Consider the following 19583-nt stretch of genomic DNA (forward strand, 5'->3'; position numbering starts at 1 on the left):
CCCTAAGCTCCAAGGGGTCAAAGTCCTCTTTCTTATTTGTGTATTGTAGTCAGCTGTGGTTACAAGTGTAATTTAATTAAGCACTTCCGAGTTTTGTGGCCTGGTGCTTATGTATGATTTAAACTCTTGGCTGTAATTCTGTATTATCCTTTAAAAATAGATTCTTCCATTCTTGCAGGTGAAAGAACATTTTAAAATTATAATATATGACTAGATTGTAGTGTGCCGTATTTGAATGTGTGGATCTAACAGTGTCTGGAAAAACTGGACATGAAAGATGTGCTTCTTTGAATATAGTTTTGTGAATCATTATGAACTTACTCAGTGGAAAATATATTACATCATATCATTGGAGCTGGGTATGCAGTTGTGACCTACAAAGCCATGTAATTTGCTCAGTTAAAAGGCAATTATGCATTGCAAGGCAAATATCAAAGCCAGGAGATTTGCTGAACACCATATATGGCTTGTGGATTGAATTTTGCTTGCTAAGTAAAGTAGTTTAGTAATAGCATTTCAATTGCCACTAGAATCTGACGTATTCCTGAAGTCTGGAAGAATGGTGTGCACACAGGCAATGTTTGGAGTGGTAATTGTGACCTATAAACACTTTCAAATTGAATTAAATTGCTTGAAGGATTGGATTCTACCATGTCAGACCTTTCCAAGACCTTATCCTTATCTGTACAATATTTTAGATACGTCTTCTATAGCGCATATGGACAAGCTTTTTGCCTTGGGACTGCATTGTGGGCCTGACTGAGATGGCCAGGCCAGGAGAGAGAGGGCCTGTGAGAGGGCAGGGCTGGAAAGAGGTGCAGTAGGGCTCAAGTCATCCTCAGGTTGTCCTCTGGCATAAGGATGGGGCTGCTTCCTTATGCCGGGAGGAAAATGAGACATGCGGCAATTGCCCCGATCCTCCTTCCCAGTCCGCCCCTCATCTTTGGGCTGTCTTCTTGACATTATGCCAGGAGGAGGACGAGATAGATGACAGCCAAGAGCACTCTGGAAAACTCTTAGCCATTGCGTGCCTTCCTCAGGCTGTCCTCTCGGCATAAGGATGGGGCCACTCACACTGTCCTTATGCTGGGAGGAGGGTGAGACATGCTGTGGCTTGAGAGCACTCAGAGCTCTCAGCTTCTGCATGGCTTCCTCCCCTGTCCTTTCTGCATAAGGACATGGCGGGCCACCATGTCCCTATTCTGAAAGGACAGGGAAAATGTGGAGGGCCTGAGGTAAACACCCATGGGGACATATCTGTTCCCTGGGCCTTAGTTTGCCCATGCCTGTTCTATAGGGTGTCATATAGGTTCTACTTATTGGTTGCTTCCAGATTCTGACTCTCTCTGGCAAACAAAACTTAATTCAGTCCATTACTGTGGTCCTTGGAAACCAGGATGCAGATTATATATTTTTGAGGCAAGGTTGGTCTGCTGTTGAATGATGTCTGGCTGCTGATGTTGTCTTTTATTGCTGTGTATTTAGTTGTATATTTTTGTGTTAATGTTTTAAATTATATTCTATATAATTGTATATTTAAAGTATATTGAGGATATATACAGCCTTGATACAATGTGTGTGAGGTAGTTATGTTCCTTGTAATACAATTTTATGTTTTTCTACATTGCTGCTGCTTTTATGTGAGATTTTTTATCTTGCTGTTTGCTTATCCCTACTTAATTGACTCCATAAAAAAGAACCAGAAAGTTGTTTGATAACAATTCCAAGCCCCTCTGAGATGTGATACAATTAAGAACTCATTGTTTACAGTTCTGGGGCTTTTATTGGAGACCTAAGTGCTGTGCTTTCCCCATTCAGTATGCAGGAATGGGAGGATAATATGCAAGTGACAGATTACTTGAGCTATAAGCACACAAGGAAATGAAGGGGAAATAATGATGAGACAAACCTAGATTGAGTATGAAGGCCCTCATTAGACCAGCTGGGCTAGTGAAAACTGTGTATGAAATTGAAATTAGTGTGAGAATAGACAGAATTCAAATTCACATGTTTATGATTTAAGCTGCAATCCTGTTCTCATATATTATAACGCTAACTCAGTTTAAATGCTGTGTAAATTTTTGTGTATACTCATGTATACGTCTAGAACATTTAGTCAAAAATTGGCCCACTAAAAACTGGATTGACTTATTCATGGGTTAATATAAATAGTGTTCTTTAACTTTTATTTTTAAAATGAACTATCCTCTTCTCTCTGATCAGAGTGGGGTTTTTTTTTGGTGTGTGTGTCAGGAGCAACTTGAGAAACCACAAGTCGCCTCTGGTGTGAGAGAATTGGTCGTCTGCAAGGACGTTGCCCAGGGGACGCCAGGATGTTTTAGCATCCTGTGGGGGGCTTCTCTCATGTCCCCGCATGGGAAGCTGGAGCTGACGAATGGGAGCTCATCCCTCTCCCCAGATTCGAACTGCTGACGTAAGATACTCAGGCTATGGAAACATGAGAACTTGTGTCCTAACTTGGCTGCTCTTAGATAGTTACTTTGGTCCAGTTTAGCTAGCAAAAGAATAGGAGGTCACTTTCTTCCTGTCTGGTGTGTGTAGTAATAAGGTAGAGGGATACAAAGAGAGTTTGTTTTATTCCGAAACTCTGTTAGTATCCTTTGTAGGCCTAATTATACAGTACATTTTGAAATCAGTATTTCTCAGGTTAACTGAGAGCAAATTTCTGGAAATGAACTTGGAAGCTTAGCTCCTCCCAGTTTGGCTTTTTGTGGTCTTTTAGCCAGGATAAGATGTCAGATTAAAGTGTGTGTGTGTGTGTGTGTGTGTGTGTGTGTGTTTAAGGCAATATCAAATCTGAGAACAGCATTATTGGGAGGACAGTCCAAACACATTTCAAGAAAAGGTATTGTTCTTTTCTGTAGTAATACTTCATTCTAATAATATAGCATTTTCCTTTAAAGGTTATAAAATGGTGACGACATGTGTGTGCTAATATTCTGAAACTGGCTAACAAGGCAGTATTGCTCCAATGAAGGAGAAGTGTAGATCTCAACAAATTAGTGTCTTTTGACTGCATAACAAAAAAGGGTAAACGCAAGCGTTTGTAAGTTTTTCTTATCTTTGATCTTGCATTAATTATCTCTCAATTTAAGCACATGCTGGCTTATGCATTGGACTGAACTTTGATTTTGGGATTGTTTTTGCACAGACAGGTAGTAATTTTGTTTTTGAGCCTAGATAGAAAAGGGGAATCTGCTGACTGAATGCTCCGCTTGGCACAGAGTCAAGAACATTTTGGCATTTGCTTACCAGCCCTAAGTAAATATTTTATCTCAGGATATAATAGGAAAATGGAGGATACTCTAGTCTAGAACATGTAGTCTAGTAGGGAAACACTCAGAGTGCATAATTCTTTTTTAAATTATAGAAATGATGAAGATAGACAGGTCAAGGGTAGAAAAATGGAAAGCAGACATACAGAATTGAGTGTCTTAGATGTGCAGCTTTTGTTTAAAGTGAACAATCTTCAGCAGTGAAATACAGTCTATGCAAATTTAGGCCTAAATCCAATTGGAAATACCAACTTGTGATAGCCCATTGAATCAGCTGGATGTCGTCAGAAGTGGCAAGTACAATACCTTTAGTAGATCATCTATTACTTGGAAATAGCAAATATATTTAGAGCACTCTCACAGCTATCCACCCTTTTCCAAGGATTGTAATGGAACTGATAGATGACATGTGTCACGAATAAGCAGGTAACTTTGTAAATCTATTTGTCTTCTTCTAAACTATGATGAATCTGTGAATATCTGGAATAGTTGCTTGGAGTTTGAAGTAGCCAATAATATGAGAATATTGTGGAGCATGTTTACATATTGTAAATTACATATTCTAGACAAAGTAGAGGCAGTGTTGGTAGGAGTTGTATTGGACCAAAAAGTTAGAATTTGACTTATGTTGAGGGAATTGTATTCTTCACTCTGCCCCATATTTTTAAGCAATACTTCTTTAGTAAACTTTTGTAATGTATAAAAGTGGGGCAGTTTTTAACAACTTTGGTTGTACTTCTGGGGAAAAGATCATGGCACTCTTATTCACTGTATGAATCAGGCTTGGCTATATCAGACCACCATTGAAACTTGGCAAAGAGTTGTAACAGTAAAAACGCTCCTCTAGTAGGCCTAGGACAGTGATTCTGCCAGGGTTTCAAGATCTTCTGGGGAGACCTGTATTTTGGTTCAGCCACTGTCTTGGGCACATTTGGAGTGAACAAGGTGGTTATTTCCAGATTGTGGAACTTCCTTTCAAAGGAACAAAGCTGGCCTGTTTGCTACTATTCTTTTTCTGACAGAAACCTTTTTATATATACAGGCAGTCTTTCGGCATTTGCAGTAGGGGAATTTCAATGGGACGGGAACTATCTTTCCCACCTCCTGCATCTGTTATTTCAGTTATCTACATATTCTCTTTTAAATTATTTTTAGTTGTATCTGGTTTATAATGAGATATTGTGAGTTGATATGAGTCCAAATAATAGGAGAATTGAAGGATCCAAAACAAGTATGTACATTTTAATGACACATTAAATAACACATCATTATTTGTACCTGTCAGGACAGCCAGTGTGCTGTAATTGCTGGAGTGGGCCAAGATTTTGGACCAAGACAGTGGGCCAAGATTTTGCATCATGGGCTGCACAACAATCCATTTTGCATAGTGTCCTGTCACGTGGCAGAACCCCCATTGCACAATGGGACATCTTGAATGGGGCCCTATTGTGCATCAATGCAGTTCTCAGTGCTGTAGCTCCATCATCATAACATTATATATTGAAGCTCATGATGCAGAATCTTGGCCATGGGTTTTAAGATAATGTACATACATTAATATATTGAAGATACACGCACACATTGTAGATTGATATGTTTGAACTTACTATGGGATGTTGTTGCATTTTGTTGTATTGTAATATTTTTGTTGTTTACCATGGGTCTGTGAAAAAATTGCTGTCACTGATTTCAACCAGGTCAGTGAAAATCTTAATGAATTACAGATTACAAAAAAGAGAACAGAAATAACAGAAATAGACTGATCGTTCACAATTTGTTTCAGGTGAAGAGAAATGGCTTATCCCAGACAATCAGCCAAGAAGAAAGAAAAAGACAAGAGGTAAGCAAATCTATTCCTAGCTCATTTATTAGAATAAGCTTTCTATACACTTGCTTTCAGGGATGCCAGGCTCAATAATCCTGGTTTTCCTCTTTTATCTTTAATATCTCTGAACCAAATTATAATAGAGTTCTGTCTTTTTATTCAGATTTCCTGGGGTTATGAGGCTTGTTTAGATGAAAGGTTGATTATTCACAGAGAGGAAGTATATGAAGACACATATACAGCATGCTTGGTAGATAGAAAAATGCCTAATGAGAGGGCCAGATAAAAAGGATCTGCTGACTCCTTTGAGGCTTTTCCCTAGCTCATATAAATGCATGAAATGCCTGGTATCAGAAATAACAGGTTATGCCCCACAATTTCTGCAATTTCCAGTTTTCCTTTGGAGCCAGTTGCATTTATGTTACATGTGTTGAGTTATGGAACTGACTGTAAGACAGCAACAGTAGGCTGGATCCACAGTGACTCCTCTATGAAAGGAAAAGAGTTGCAAATTTATTGACTACCCAGTGGAGAGCAGCTGTTCATAACAGTGATAAGGAAGGTAATTTTTTTTCCTGATTTTCCCTCTAGCTTCTTCCCATGTTATTCTAGAAGATCCTTTGATAATTCAGAGCAAACATTTCATGCACAGTATTAATGTGAGTGTCTGTATGGAGTAGGGGGAATGGGGAAAATCACCTCTTTGTTGAACAAGATCAAAGTTCTACTTATAGGAACTCTGGATACAACTTTATATTTTTATTAGCTGTGCCCGGCCACGCGTTGCTGTGGCGTTGTCTGGTGATGTCGGTGAGAAATTGTTGAGGTAGTGGTGGTATTGAATGTCTGTTGTATGGTTGTCTTTATGTTTAGTATGCATTTGGTTGTTTGTGTACTGTGAAAGTGGTGAGGATAGAGGACACTGTTTATGTTGGATTAGTGAGACTCTACTGTATATTTGTAATCTTATATTATCTGCCTAGAACTACCCCTTCTACACAGCTGTATAAAATGCACACTGAAGTGAATTATCTGGCAGTGTGGACTCAAGATAATCCAGTTCAAAGCAGATAATATAAGATTCTAAATGGGTTATATAGCTGTGTGGAAGGGCCTTGAGTCTACACTGCCATATAATCCAGTTAAAATCAGATAATCTGTTTCTTATAGGCAGTGTGGAAGAGGCCTGAGGCCTAACTCTGCCTGTCCCCTGGACTGAGTAGGTTGCTAGGAGACCAAGTGGGTGGAGCTTAGCCCTCTAACTGGCAGCAATTGGATAACAACAATTATTCCTTTCCCTCTAATTAGGACTTTATTTTTCTTTTCTTTTTGTTGTATCAACCTAGAGCTGTGGATGATGGGTTGTGTTGTCAAATTTCAAGGTTGGGGGGCCTGTAGTTTTGTTGTTTTGTCCGCTGCCCTGATGCCATCACTCTTTTATATATATAGATAACATGAGGAGTGACCCTAAAAGTCTCCTCCTCAGTCCTCTAGAGCAGTGGTTCTCAACCTGAGGTCCCCAAATGTTCTTGGCCTTCAACTCCCAGAAATCCTGTCAGCTGATAAACTGGCTGGGATTTCTGGGAGTTGTAGGCCAAAAACATCCGGGGACCCCAGATTGAGAACCACTGCTCTAGAGGCTTCTGCTGTACTCTTGATGAATGTGGATAATCTCCTCCAACTCATTTGGGTTTGAACAGCTCGTCCTCAGATCAGTCTTTCCCATTCAGTGAAAGACCACAAAGAAGGATCAAGAGAGGCTTCTGAGTGTAAGTCAAGTCAGATTTTTAAGCTGAATAGTCAGTGTAGGAAATTTCATAAGGAAAATTCACATTACAAAACATGCTTAGGAAAGACCCATCGACTATAGAAGCCAGTGTTTATGGTTGCACTTTAGTAATCTTTGTAGCTGTCAAGGGAAGAGCTGGAGGTTGTGTAAGACAAAGTAGCATGAGGTCATATAAAGCTGGACTCCAGTTTAAGTGGGAAGGAATGTTGAATGGAGGAGATGCAAGATTTTCAAAATGTGTCCTGGGATAAATAATGGGCAAGGAAACTCTCTTGAAAAGTGTTTGGATGAGTAATGATGGGAACAATTTGGCATTTGAAAGAAACCGAGGAAAGACTGGGGTGTGAGATATTGTTTGCCAGCAGTACAAGAAGTTTTTAGTGGATGAATACTATAAAACTGGTTTCTCCTAAAGATAGAACACATTCCAGTGAGAAGTTGAGGCACTCTCACGCTAAACCTGAAAAATCCCTTTAATGTTCAGTTCTCCAAAGAATGAAAAGAAGACATGGCTAGCAGTTTACTGAGTGGTTTGTTTAAACAACAGAAACCACCTTAAATTTGTTTTAAAAACAGGCAGATTTCAATTTCTGTCATTTCTAATACATGAAATTGGGAGGAAAAGACATAATGGCCCACCTCTGGCAATATCCGTTATTGCACAATTTATTAATTTCATGCACTAAATAAGATATTGCTCAAGAAAAAAATAAACTACCTAGTGTAAACATTTTTAATAGGTTTTTAATTATCTTCTTAAAATTAGCTTTTTAAACCATTATCAAATTCTGTTTTTAATGTGCCTGCTTTTCCCAGGGCCACACGCAAATCTTCAGTAACATTACATCTCTTAAAGAGTTTCACCAAGTATTCTTAAGCTATCTAGCTTCAGACATCTGTTTGCATTTATGCCATGCAAATGAACTGCATTTCACACTGTCACTCATGGGGCTATCGCTTGTCTTGAGTGAGAAAAAGTAATTGACAAATATGTTACCATTCTTCATCTCCAGTTAGTATCATTGGATTATATATGAGCTCAAATATCCCTTGTTTTGTTGTTGGGAATTAAACATTTTAAATCCCTCTGAAAACCAGTTTCCATTTTATGTTGATCTCCTTGCAGATTTATGCAACTAATCTGCATTACATTTTCACTTTTAGAATGTGTTTGCCTGCCTTGGACTTTCTTAGTTTGGAAGGAATCAATGAGCACTATCATAAAAACTGGGAACAAAGAATCCTTAAATAGTATTGAAGACCAGGGCTCCAGTGTCCTTTAGCTGAACAAAAATGCAGAGATCAGGACAAACAAGTCAGAGAACACTGCTCTTCTCTTTACTCAAATCATTTTCTCATGCAGCGACTAGGACAAAAAAAGAAAAAGAAAATGCACTGTCTTCAGAAATTTGGGGACAAGAAAAATGAATTAATAGGATTTTTCCTGACCCCTCCAGTCATTTCGTGCAAAACATGTATCATTGTATGTATCTCCTCGTGGCTTGAGGACATCGTAAGCAAACAAACCAAACTGTTTATCCAGTTCAGCATTACAGTGTAACATGCTGCAAACTCCTGGCTTACACAGTTTGAAAGAAAGTGACAATAAAACAGATAACAGGATCCTAACTGGTATGTCAAAACATCCCTCCATTTCAATGACAATAAACACAGTGCATGCATAAGAATTAGATACATTTTAACATTAATATTATGGTGCTACTTAATAAGCCTGTAACCAAATAGAAGTTCATGCAACTGAAGATTTATCTGCATTGCAGAAGTAATGCAGTTTGACATAACTTTAACTGTCATAGCTCAATGCTATGGATTCGTAGGAGTTATAGTTTGGATAGTCATTAGAGAAAGATAAAGTAGAACTCAAGTACAGTGATTCTATAGCACTGAACTATGACTGATAGTGTTGTCAAACTGCACTCGTTCTAGAGTGTAGATGCACCTTGAGACAGTCACACATTCTCCTACTCTAAGGGCCCTTCCTGACAGGCCCTATATCCCAGGATCTGATCCCAGGTATTCTGTTTATGTCAGATTATCTGACAGTGCAGACTCATATAATCCAGTTTAAAGCAGAAAACCTCTACTTTAGTTATTAAACAAGCAGACAAAAGAAGGGACTCATAGGACAGGGACTGATAGTTGGAAAGGATTTGCTAGAATCAAAAATATGAAATAGGTTGGATTGGAAGGCAAGTGTGGGAGGCTGTATGTACATTCTAGAAAGCTATCCTTTTCCTTTTCAGCCAGCTGACCTTTTGTAAAAGCATCTGGCACAACTGCCTCTCAGTTTCCACTGCTTTAAAAAAAAAGTACCTAGAATCATTCATTCCCTGAAAGACCTTTCTTTGGGACATTGGAGAGATAATTGGGATTGGGTTTATGACTTATGGGGTTATTAAATCACAGCTTGCTGTTACATTGCAACCAAGGAAACTTGGTTTTGGCACAGCTTGCACACTGGATTTGAAACCAGGATTTAGTCATACAAGTACAGTCCTCAAACTGAGACCCATAAACCCGTACTCCTCAAGCTATCTGATGTGGCAGAATAGTCATTTTCCCAATGTGCCAAAAATTGGCTGACATGACTCATTGACTGGCACTTACTCAGCGACTACCACTTTGAGTAGCAATACTGTAAACCATTGTTTATTCAAGAAATAAGTGTAAACTGGGCCTTAATGCCCTACCCATTACTATCTGGTGACCTTTTGAGATGTGTAAGGCTTTGAAACTCATATTTTGCATCATGATCTGCCCTTTCTACTGGAATGGTGAAGAACTGTATCCCATTTACAAATTTAATGTGCCTAAGTTGTAAACCTTTGAAAGGGCAGAACAAAAGCATGGATGTATTTCATTTCATTTCATGCACCTGCATGATCAATGCATATTTGTTGATCTTGACTCAACACCATATTATTTTAAAATATGCGTGTGTTGATTATTAGATTTGACTGAGGTACCTGCTAATTTTGAAATATATGAAATGGTCCTCAAATGTGCATTTTATGCATCCATAGAATATGTTTTGAGAACATTAAACCTGAAGCTTTGTATTATCATTTATTGAAAAATGCCCAAACATGTCTTTTAAGGCTGTGATATTTGTGTAGGTTCAAAATGTCCACTGTGAAGAGATGCTGCTATGTAATATCTTGTCATCTAAAGCCAAAATAATTTTGTGCCTTCTTCTCCACTTTCCACATGCAGGCTATATTTGAAGTAATATCTTCAGAACATTCATACTTACTTAGCCTGGAGATTTTGATTCGGATGTTTAAAAACTCTAAAGAACTAGCTGCTACAATGACAAAGACAGAAAGCCATCACCTCTTTTCCAATATTGCTGATGTGTGTGAAGCAAGTAAGAAGTAAGTTTTAAAGAGAGATCTATTCCAACTTTTTTGTTAGTTTCACAAAACTTTTATATGGTTTAATGCTTGAGTCATTGGTGAATCATCATTGCTACACTTCCTTAGGCGACATGTGTCATTAGGTCCAAGTTAATGAAATTAGAATATACAAATGTACTGTAAAACCAAGTAATCCATGCATGACAAAGTTTACTGTTTTGTGTTTTCCTTATGAAAGAACATGACCCCATAGGAATTTTGCACTTTTTTACAGTTTAAAGTTTTGCACTTATGTTTATTCTAAAGAGACACTGTTTTGTGGCCCTAACTAGATAAATAAAATATATTTCATGTGGCTATGGACTGAACAAATGCTGTATTTAGGTGAAAAGTCATAGATCTGAGCTACCTTTTGCGGGGTAGGATTGTAACTAAAATTTCTTGATTTATACATAAACAGGCAATCCCCAAGTTATGGACAAGATTTGTTCTTAAGTTGAATTTATTTGTAAGTTGGAACAGGTACATTTTTAAGTAACTCCTGCTATATATATACACACACACACACGCATGCATGCATGCTTTGGATAGCATAGGGAAGGGTTAACACCCATGTGGTGTTTGTTTTGCTCTCTGCCCCTGTTCAAAAGATGTTACCTCACTTTCTGTGCCTGTAATAATTGGATTTTGAAAAATTTGGCTTGCTGTGGAAACAAGGATTGGCGATAAAACTTCTGTGGAGGTACCTTTCCTGCATGATAACTCTCTCAAGAGTGAATTTCCCTTCTGAGGGGTAGATCTCTCTCACTTTCTGTTGTTTCACCCCCATTCTTAACTATGAGCCATTCATAATTATAGAATCATAGAATAGTAGAGTTGGAAGAGACCTCATGGGCCATCCAGTCCAACCCCCTGCCAAGAAGCAGGAAATCGCATTCAAAGCACCCCCAACAGATGGCCATCCAGCCTCTGTTTAAAAGCTTCCAAAGAAGGAGCCTCCACCACAGTCCGGGGGAGAGAGTTCCACTGCCGAACAGCTCTCACAGTGAGGAAGTTCTTCCTGATGTTCAGGTGGAATCTCCTTTTCTGTAGTTTGAAGCCATTGTTCTGCGTCCTAGTCTCCAGGGCAGCAGAAAACAAGCTTGCTCCCTCCTCCCTATGACTTCCGCTCACATATTTATACATGGCTATCATGTCTCCTCTCAGCCTTCTCTTCTGAAGGATAAACATGTCCAGCTCTTTAAGCTCCTCATAGAGCTTGTTCTCCAGACCTTTGATCATTTTAGTAGCCCTCCTCTGGACGCTTTCCAGCTTGTCATCATCTACCTTCAATTGCGGTGCCCAGAATTGGACACAGTATTCCAGGTGTGGTCTGACCAAGGCAGAATAGAGGGGGAGCATGACTTCCCTGGATCTAGATGCTATACCCCTATTTATGCAGGCCAGAATCCCGTTGGCTTTTTTTAGCAGCTGCATCACATTGTTGGCTCATGTTTAACTTGTTGCCCACAAGGACTCCAAGATCTTTTTCACACGTACTGCTGTCGAGCCAGACATCCCCCATTCTGTATCTTTGCATTCCATTTTTTCTGCCAAAGTGGAGTATCTTGCATTTGTCCCTGTTAAACTTAATTTTGTTAGTTTCGGCCCATCTCTCTAATCTGTCAAGATCGTTTTGAATTCTGCTCCTGTCTTATATATAAGTCGGATGTTTGCAATTCTGGGACTACCTATACAACAGTGGTTCTCAACCTGTGTGTCCCCAGATGTTTTGGCTTTCAGCTCCCAGAAATCCTAACAGCTGGTAAACTGGCTGGGATTTCTGGGAGTTGTAGTCCAAAACGCCTGGGGACCAATAGGTTGAGAACCACTACTATACAATATAGCCTGTCTTTCTCTTAAAGAGAAATCTGAGGTGTTTTGAAATGTAACTTTTCTCTACTGCAGTGAAAGGAAAGGGCAGGACTGCAGATGAATCTGGTTTTGTGTTGTATGCACATACTGTGTTTCTGGGATGACAGCCTTTAATAACTAATGCCTGCTATTAAATCTCTTTTCAGTTTTATTGATTTCAACAAGACATATATGATTGGCTGCAAGATTGCTGTATAAAGCTGTTTTTTTAAAAAAAAATGTTTTCTTTTCTTAAGTGGTTATTCCTTGAACTCATATTGTGATTGATATCTTTGCCCCAAGAGATACTTTAAGGGATTGCTTTCACAGGAAACATTGTTTATTTGTGACACAGGTCAATTAATAATGGATTTACTGATGCAGAGTTTTAAGTGTTGACAGATAAGTGTTGGCAGACAGTGTACAGTAAAATATGAACAGTATTACAGGGTTTGACAGATTTCTTTAATTAAGGCATTTCTGCTTTGGAATCTGCATTTCTCCTTTGGTTTCCAACCAAGGAAATAGCTTTTTCCAAAATTAGAGATGTGTGGGAACAAGACGCATCCAAGTTGAATGTGTGACATTCAGTGATTTAGATGTTCCTCACAGCTTAACTGGTGGTTGTGAAATTTTCATATTTGTGGATACTTTTCTTTCAACATAAGTCTGGAGGATAATCTGTAATTCCTTAGATTATGAGCTGAAGTGTGTCTGTGTTAGTCCCATGAACTTCTGATCTTCCTTGGTCCTCTCTTTCAAAAGCAAAAATATACTGGTGAATAATCTTATTAGGCTTCACTCACTCTTTATTTATTTATTTATTTATTTATTTTCTTCATTTCTATCCCACTCACCCCGCAGGGGACTCAGAGCGGCGTACAACATACATTCAGGCAAAAATTCAATGCCACATTATACAAAGCAAATAAAACATAACATAAAATCAATAGAAACAATCAACATATAAATACAATTTAAAACCATTAACATTAAGATATTAAAACATAAAAACAGCATCTAGATAACACCCCCCCCCCCCCCCCAATGATCTCAAGGTCTTCTTTGGCTCTCTTGTTTCTAATTCTAATTGTTACTAATTCCACTTCCGCTTCTTTGCCAGTCCCCATCAATTCTGCCGGACATGTGTCTTAGCTGCGCTTATGTACATAGCTGTAAATAACTCCAATAAAGCTCTGAATCGCCAGGATCGGAGGACAGCTATGTGTGGATGTTTGTTCGTTCGTGTGTCTAAGCAGATGCTGGCTTGGTCTCAGCCGCCTCCACCTGAGACTGGGCTGCATCCTGCAGAGCTTCAGTCTCTTCTGGCCAAGCGGGCTGGGGAGCAGCAGTCTCATTGCTGAGCCCATCCCTAGGATCTGGTACGTCCTCCTCCTCCTCCTCTGGTACTGATCACCTCCTCACTGATCACCTCCAAGTATCCCAGGCTGGCCCGTTGTTTTGGTTCCCATTCATCTTCTTTGAGCTTCTTTTTCTGGCGGATTGAAGCCCGGATAATATCCGCACCGAAGAATTTGTGATGGTGCCACTTGGTGCGGACATCGCAGAACCAGTCCCCGAATAAGATCTTCAGCCAGTTGAGATCTGAGACAGACTCACGCAGTTTGCTGATCCATCCTTCCTCCAACATGCGCAGCTGCGAGTCCCTCCTCAGAACCTCTGCAATGGCATTCTGCTCCTCCTTGGTCAGGAAGGTGAGGTCCAGCAAGGCATCGCTGCTGACGTCTTGATCCATGGCACGTGGTTTGCCAGGAGTCAGTATTATCTCTGTCCTCCAAAGACTTCTCGGGTGTGGCGTGTTAGCACATGGTCCCTCTATGCTGAATGGCACGGTCCAGCCAACAGAAAAGGATCATTGCCCCCTTTGTTGCCATGGGTAAGAGAGGGAAGGATTCAAAGTCGAGGTGCTGCTCCACGGACAATTATTCCCCACTCACTTCGGTTTTTGAGAAGCGAGGAAGCAACATACTGTGCGTCCAGGTGAGTCTCCCATTGCTCAGAGGAAAGGCATCGCAGGTCCGGAGCGGCAGGAACTCTGAGGCTCTTGGACTCTCTCTCTATTTGGAGGAAGAGAACCTCTCTCTTCCCCCTCCTCCTCTTCTTACAATGCGCCCCAGGCAACTTGGGCAGGAGACCTAAGGCTGAGCCAAGGAGGAGGAGGAGGAGATGCCTCCCAAATGCAGAGAGTGAGTAGCAAAGTCGGGACTGGAGCAAAGGAAAGTGTAGGGAGAAAGTTCTACTGATATCAGTGTGGTTTACATTGAAGTAAACTTGCATAGGATTGATTTGTTCGTGTATTTGAATTATATTTCTTACATCTAGGAATCATGTTTCCAGCATTTTACTTTAACATCAGAAGGTCTGCACAATCCCTACACTATATTGGAGTACGATATTGTCAGCTCTGGTATCTGAAATGTTTAAATCTCATCAATACATTATAGATGTTTGCCCTTAACTGTGCACAATCTTAACTGTAACAAAATGCCATAAAAATAAAGGCAGTTAATTTTTTTTCTAACATTAGCAGTCTCAGTGCTTGAAATACCAGCAGAGAAACTGGGAGGATGTTTTGCTTTGGTCTTCAAATATTCTTTTAAATTACTCTCCCCTATCCCTGTTCTCAGTTCAGATGAAAACATTGAGAGAGAAAAAGAGAAGAGAGCAAACAAGAAAGCAAAGCAAAGAAAGCAAAGACAAAGACTGTTAAATTGTTTCTTTTGGAGTAATTTTATAGAGTTAAATGGTATAAATGAAGTCCAGACAATTCCTCCTACAATTGCATACCTAGTTCTATCTGCCCATTTTGTAATAGCCCCATTCTCGAGGTGTTGCCAATGTTATATTGCACTTTTGTCCATTTCAACTGTGAAATTACCTTCCACATTTCGGCACATTTCGGCACATTCTGCACTTTGCCTGGGTTCTATGTATTAGTCTCCTGTGTTAATATTGTATGTTTTATGTCGATTTTAACTATTGTTTTTACTGTAATTGATGTTTTTATTGGATAATTGTTTTGTTGCTGTGTTTTGATATTTGATTGTTTTATCGGGCAAGGCCTCATGTAAGCCGTCCCGAGTCCCTTCGGGGAGATGGGGCGGGGTATAAAAATAAAGTTATTATTATTATTATTATTATTATTATTATTGCGGTTCAGAAAAAAATATTTTTAAACTTCCCTTTAAAAGTTTAGCTGTATAATTTAAAGTCTCATTTAAATGTATACAGCTTGAATATCCAGAAATGCTTGCAACCAGCAGTGTTTTGAATTTGGGAGAGGGTGTTGAAATACTACTATTTAATACTCTTGTGCCAGAACAAGGTTTATGTATATATATAACCACCCGAGGTGGCACTATCTTTGCTATCCATGTGGATAATTTTCAATTTTGGAATATTTCAGAATTCTGCACAACCTGTACTCTGTTTCCCTGAAAGTAAGACCTTCCCTGAAAATAAGACCTAGTAGAGGTTTTGCTGAATTGCTAAATAGGCCTCCCCCGAAAGTAAGACCTAGAAAAGTTTTTGTTTGGAAGCATGCCCACTGAACAGAACAGCAGAGCATGCAGAATCGTGAAATGTATGTACCATAGATTGTTTTACATCTACAAGAAATTCTTGATAGGATTCACAGTTTGTCTGGTCATGCTGGTTTGTGTTGAGAACTGTTGAACAGTATATAATAAATGTTCTCTTTTTTTGGTTCAACGATAAATGTGAATTCTTCTTCATGGAAAAATAAGACATCCCCTGAAAATAAGACCTAGCTCATCTTTGGGAGCAAAAATTAATATAAGACACTGTCTTAATTTTGGGGAAAAACAGTAGTAGTATAATTTAGCACAGTAATCTGTCCAATGTGCTTGGCATGCTTTTTGCTCTCACAGCACATTTAACTTCCCATTCCTCTCCTCTTCCAGACCAGCTCTTGATATTGGATATTATCCTCTACAGAGTTTTGAGTAGACATTGAGTAGATTCTTGCCTTCTCTGGAATTTCTGAAGTGGTAACCAAAGGTTATTTTATTAAAACACTAGAAAAAGAACTACTGTTTTGTATATACAGTAGAGTCTCACTTATCCAACACTCGCTTATCCAACATTCTGGATTATCCAAAGCATTTTTGTAGTCAATGTTTTCAATACATCATGATATTTTCGATTGTTTTACCGATATTGTTGATTTATTGTTGTAAATTTGTGTTTTTGTTTTGATTTTATATTGTGATGTTGGACAAGGCCCCATGTGAGCCGCCCCGAGTCCCTTCGGGGAGATGGGGCGGGGTACAAGAATAAATTATTATTATAATTATATTATTATTTTGGTGCTAAATTCGTAAATACAGTAATTACTACATAGCATTACTGTGTATTGAACTACTTTTTCTGTCAAATTTGTTGTATAACATGATGTTTTGGTGCTTAATTTTTAAAATCATAACCTAATTTGATGTTTAATAGGCTTTTCCTTAATCCCTCCTTATTATCCAAAATATTCGCTTATCCAACATTCTGCTGGCCCATTTATGTTGGATAAGTGGGACTCTATTGTATTTCAAATGTTCAATGAGCCCAAGAAAGCAAGTTCATGAGTTGTCACTCCACTAATGATGTTTGGAAGAAGTTCCTGAATCATTTGGTGTAAATCTGGTCCTCAGAAGCCTTCTGTGCAAACTCTTACAGAGTTCAGGACAACCACTGAGCACAGGTTCATAAGAGAGGCTTTCAGGGTAAAGGGAAATTTGACAAAAAGCAGTCTTGCAAACAGAGGATTTCACACATGGTAACTAGGATGCAGATCCTGTTATTGTTTTTGTTGGTGTGTGCTTTGAAGTAATTTCTAACTAATGGCACCCCTAAGGCCAACTGATTATTCAGATTTCTTGGCAAGATTTCCTCTGAGGGGGTTTGCCATTGTCTTCCTCTTATATCAAGAGTGTGTGACTTGTCCAATGTCACCCAGTGGATTTACAACTATTTGAAGGGTGGTCTCCTGGAGGCCTAGTCTGGGACTCAAAAAATGGCCTCATTCTGTGACCAATTTTTGTATTACAAATTGCATGTGTTTCTGATTTTTCCCTTTTTGACGTACCAATCTCTCTGTCTCTGTCTCTGTCTCTCAGCTCCATCCCCATGGATCTGAGATGATTTATCTGCAAAAACCTCCCCCCCCCCCAATGCCTCCTACTGCTCTGCCCATTTTGGTTCTTGCCCCATCTGCTCCCTCCCCCCAAGGAATCTGAATTACTTGTCTGCAGATGGCTTTCCTGCTTTCCATGACTCCATTAGTTTTGCTGTCCACCTTCTATTTTTCCATTCTCTCTGCTGTACAAGCATGAAACGTGATGGAGGGCTGTATGTAATTAGTCTAAGATCATGTGGTACATGGCTTGTGGTATTCTACTTGTGCAGCTGGAAAAATCTATTGGAATTCTGCCAATATACCCGTTTCCTTCATGTAGTGCTATATTCAACTCAAACTATTGCTTTCCCCCACCCCAAAGCCTTTGACAGAGTTAGACTTTGCCACCCACTTTCTCTAATGGTGCAGCATCCTTTGTGAAATGGTTTGTAGTGATATCAACAGGAAAGGTATAATATATATTGTAGCAGTATAAAATTTAAGATTCCAGGTTTTCTGATAATTATATGCTTATAAGGAACTTAAAAGGACTCCTATAAGGCATGCTTAGAAAGATCTTGTGTTTTACCTCCATAATGAATGTTATGAGGAAGTTCACTAGAGTCACTAATTCACGACTAATCATGGTCTTGAATCCAGGTCTTTTTACCCATCAGAATACAGTGGTCCCTTGTACATAATATAAAATCATACGTGATATGTATGAAATCATATATGATTTGAAGACACAATGGCCTTCATATCGTGTATTATTTTATGAATTCATTCATGTTATGAAGAGCTGATACTTCCCCTTTATTGTACATATGGATTGACTGGTTAAAGAGTTCCACAAATAGGTTATTGATTGTATGTAATATTTACGCCATAAGAGATTAGGTTTTTTTTATTTTCAGAAAAAAATAAAAATATTCATGATACACATATTATGCACAGAATTAGAGACATATTTTACTTTTTCAGAATACAGGACTTCATTATCATCCAATAAAAGATTTTTTATACTTTAAGCCAAATAAAGTAATACAGTAGAGTCTCACTTATCCACCACTCGCTTATCCAACATTCTGGATTATCCAACGCATTTTTGTAGTCAATGTTTTCAATACATCGTGATATTTTGGTGCTAAATTCGTAAATACAGTAATTACTACATAGCATTACTGTGTATTGAACTACTTTTTCTGTCAAATTTGTTGTATAACATGATGTTTTGGTGCTTCATTTGTAAAATCATAATGTAATTTTACATTTAATAGGCTTTTCCTTAATGCCTCCTTATTATCCAACATATTCTCTTATCCAACATTCTGCTGGCCCGTTTATGTTGGATAAGTGAGACTCTACTGTACTTGCTTTTTGTTTGTTATATTCTAAAGAAACAAAAAGGGGATACTGTGTGTGTTTTGCTTAGAGCATACATAGATTTTCACAGAGTATGAAAGATGCCACATGGTATACAAATACTGGTTGAAAAATAAAGGAATATTTTCCTATAATTATCCATTACTAATAAACTACTTCTACTACTTGCTGCATGCCTTCAAGTTGGCAATCCTAGGCAAACTTATCCCAGTTTTTTTTTGTAAGAGTAGTTCAAGTAGGATTTGCTTTTGCCTTTGCCTGAGGCTGAGAGAATGTGCCTTGGCCGAGGCCACTCAATAGGTTTCCATGGCCAACTGGAGATTCAAGCACTGTTCTCAAGAATCATAGTCCAGCGCTTAAGTCAGTGCACAATTAAATATCTCAGTGTTCCTTAATATGAAAGACAGGAAATTGCTTCACATAAATAAATTATCCTGTCATAAATTAGTTTCTAGCCTCACCTTTCATGTGACCCGTAGTGTGCATACATTTGTCATGTTTCAACAATAGTATATAATATTTTCCCTTGAGTGTGGAATTCTTAAAGCAGTTAAGTTACTATTTACATTAGAGGAAACTTGTATAGGTTTGCATTTCATTCAATATCTTGGGTAAAGTAAAACACTTTATTGTACTGCCATCTCTATATTGCCCAAACCCTTAACTACAGAAAGGAGTTACTGATTCTTTGTAAGAACAGGTATTTGTTAAAGTATCTAAGAATAGTTGACCCTTTCATACATAGCTAATCAGTTGTTAACAAACAAATGCGGTTGTTGGGGCAAGTAAATCTAACACTGTATGGGCTTTTACAAGTTTTGCTTTATTTCTTTGTGTATCTAATCATTTTCCCTATTTTCAAAAAAGGTAT

General features: G+C 38.6%; 1 protein-coding gene across 4 annotated transcripts in view; it reads left to right on the forward strand.

The window, feature by feature from the left end:
• The window catches only part of arhgef26 (Rho guanine nucleotide exchange factor 26), a 97992-nt gene that overhangs the window by 22348 nt on the left and 56061 nt on the right, over positions 1-19583 (forward strand). For all 4 annotated transcript variants that reach the window (XM_008106139.3, XM_008106140.3, XM_016992042.2 and 1 more), the window contains exons 5-6: positions 5080-5136; positions 10145-10305. In XM_008106139.3, coding sequence (XP_008104346.1) covers positions 5080-5136; positions 10145-10305 — 218 coding nt within the window. The remainder of the gene's footprint in view (positions 1-5079; positions 5137-10144; positions 10306-19583) is intronic.

The sequence above is a fragment of the Anolis carolinensis genome, chromosome 3 (assembly GCF_035594765.1).
Source record: "Anolis carolinensis isolate JA03-04 chromosome 3, rAnoCar3.1.pri, whole genome shotgun sequence".
In the NCBI taxonomy this organism is placed as follows: Eukaryota; Metazoa; Chordata; class Lepidosauria; order Squamata; family Dactyloidae; genus Anolis; species Anolis carolinensis.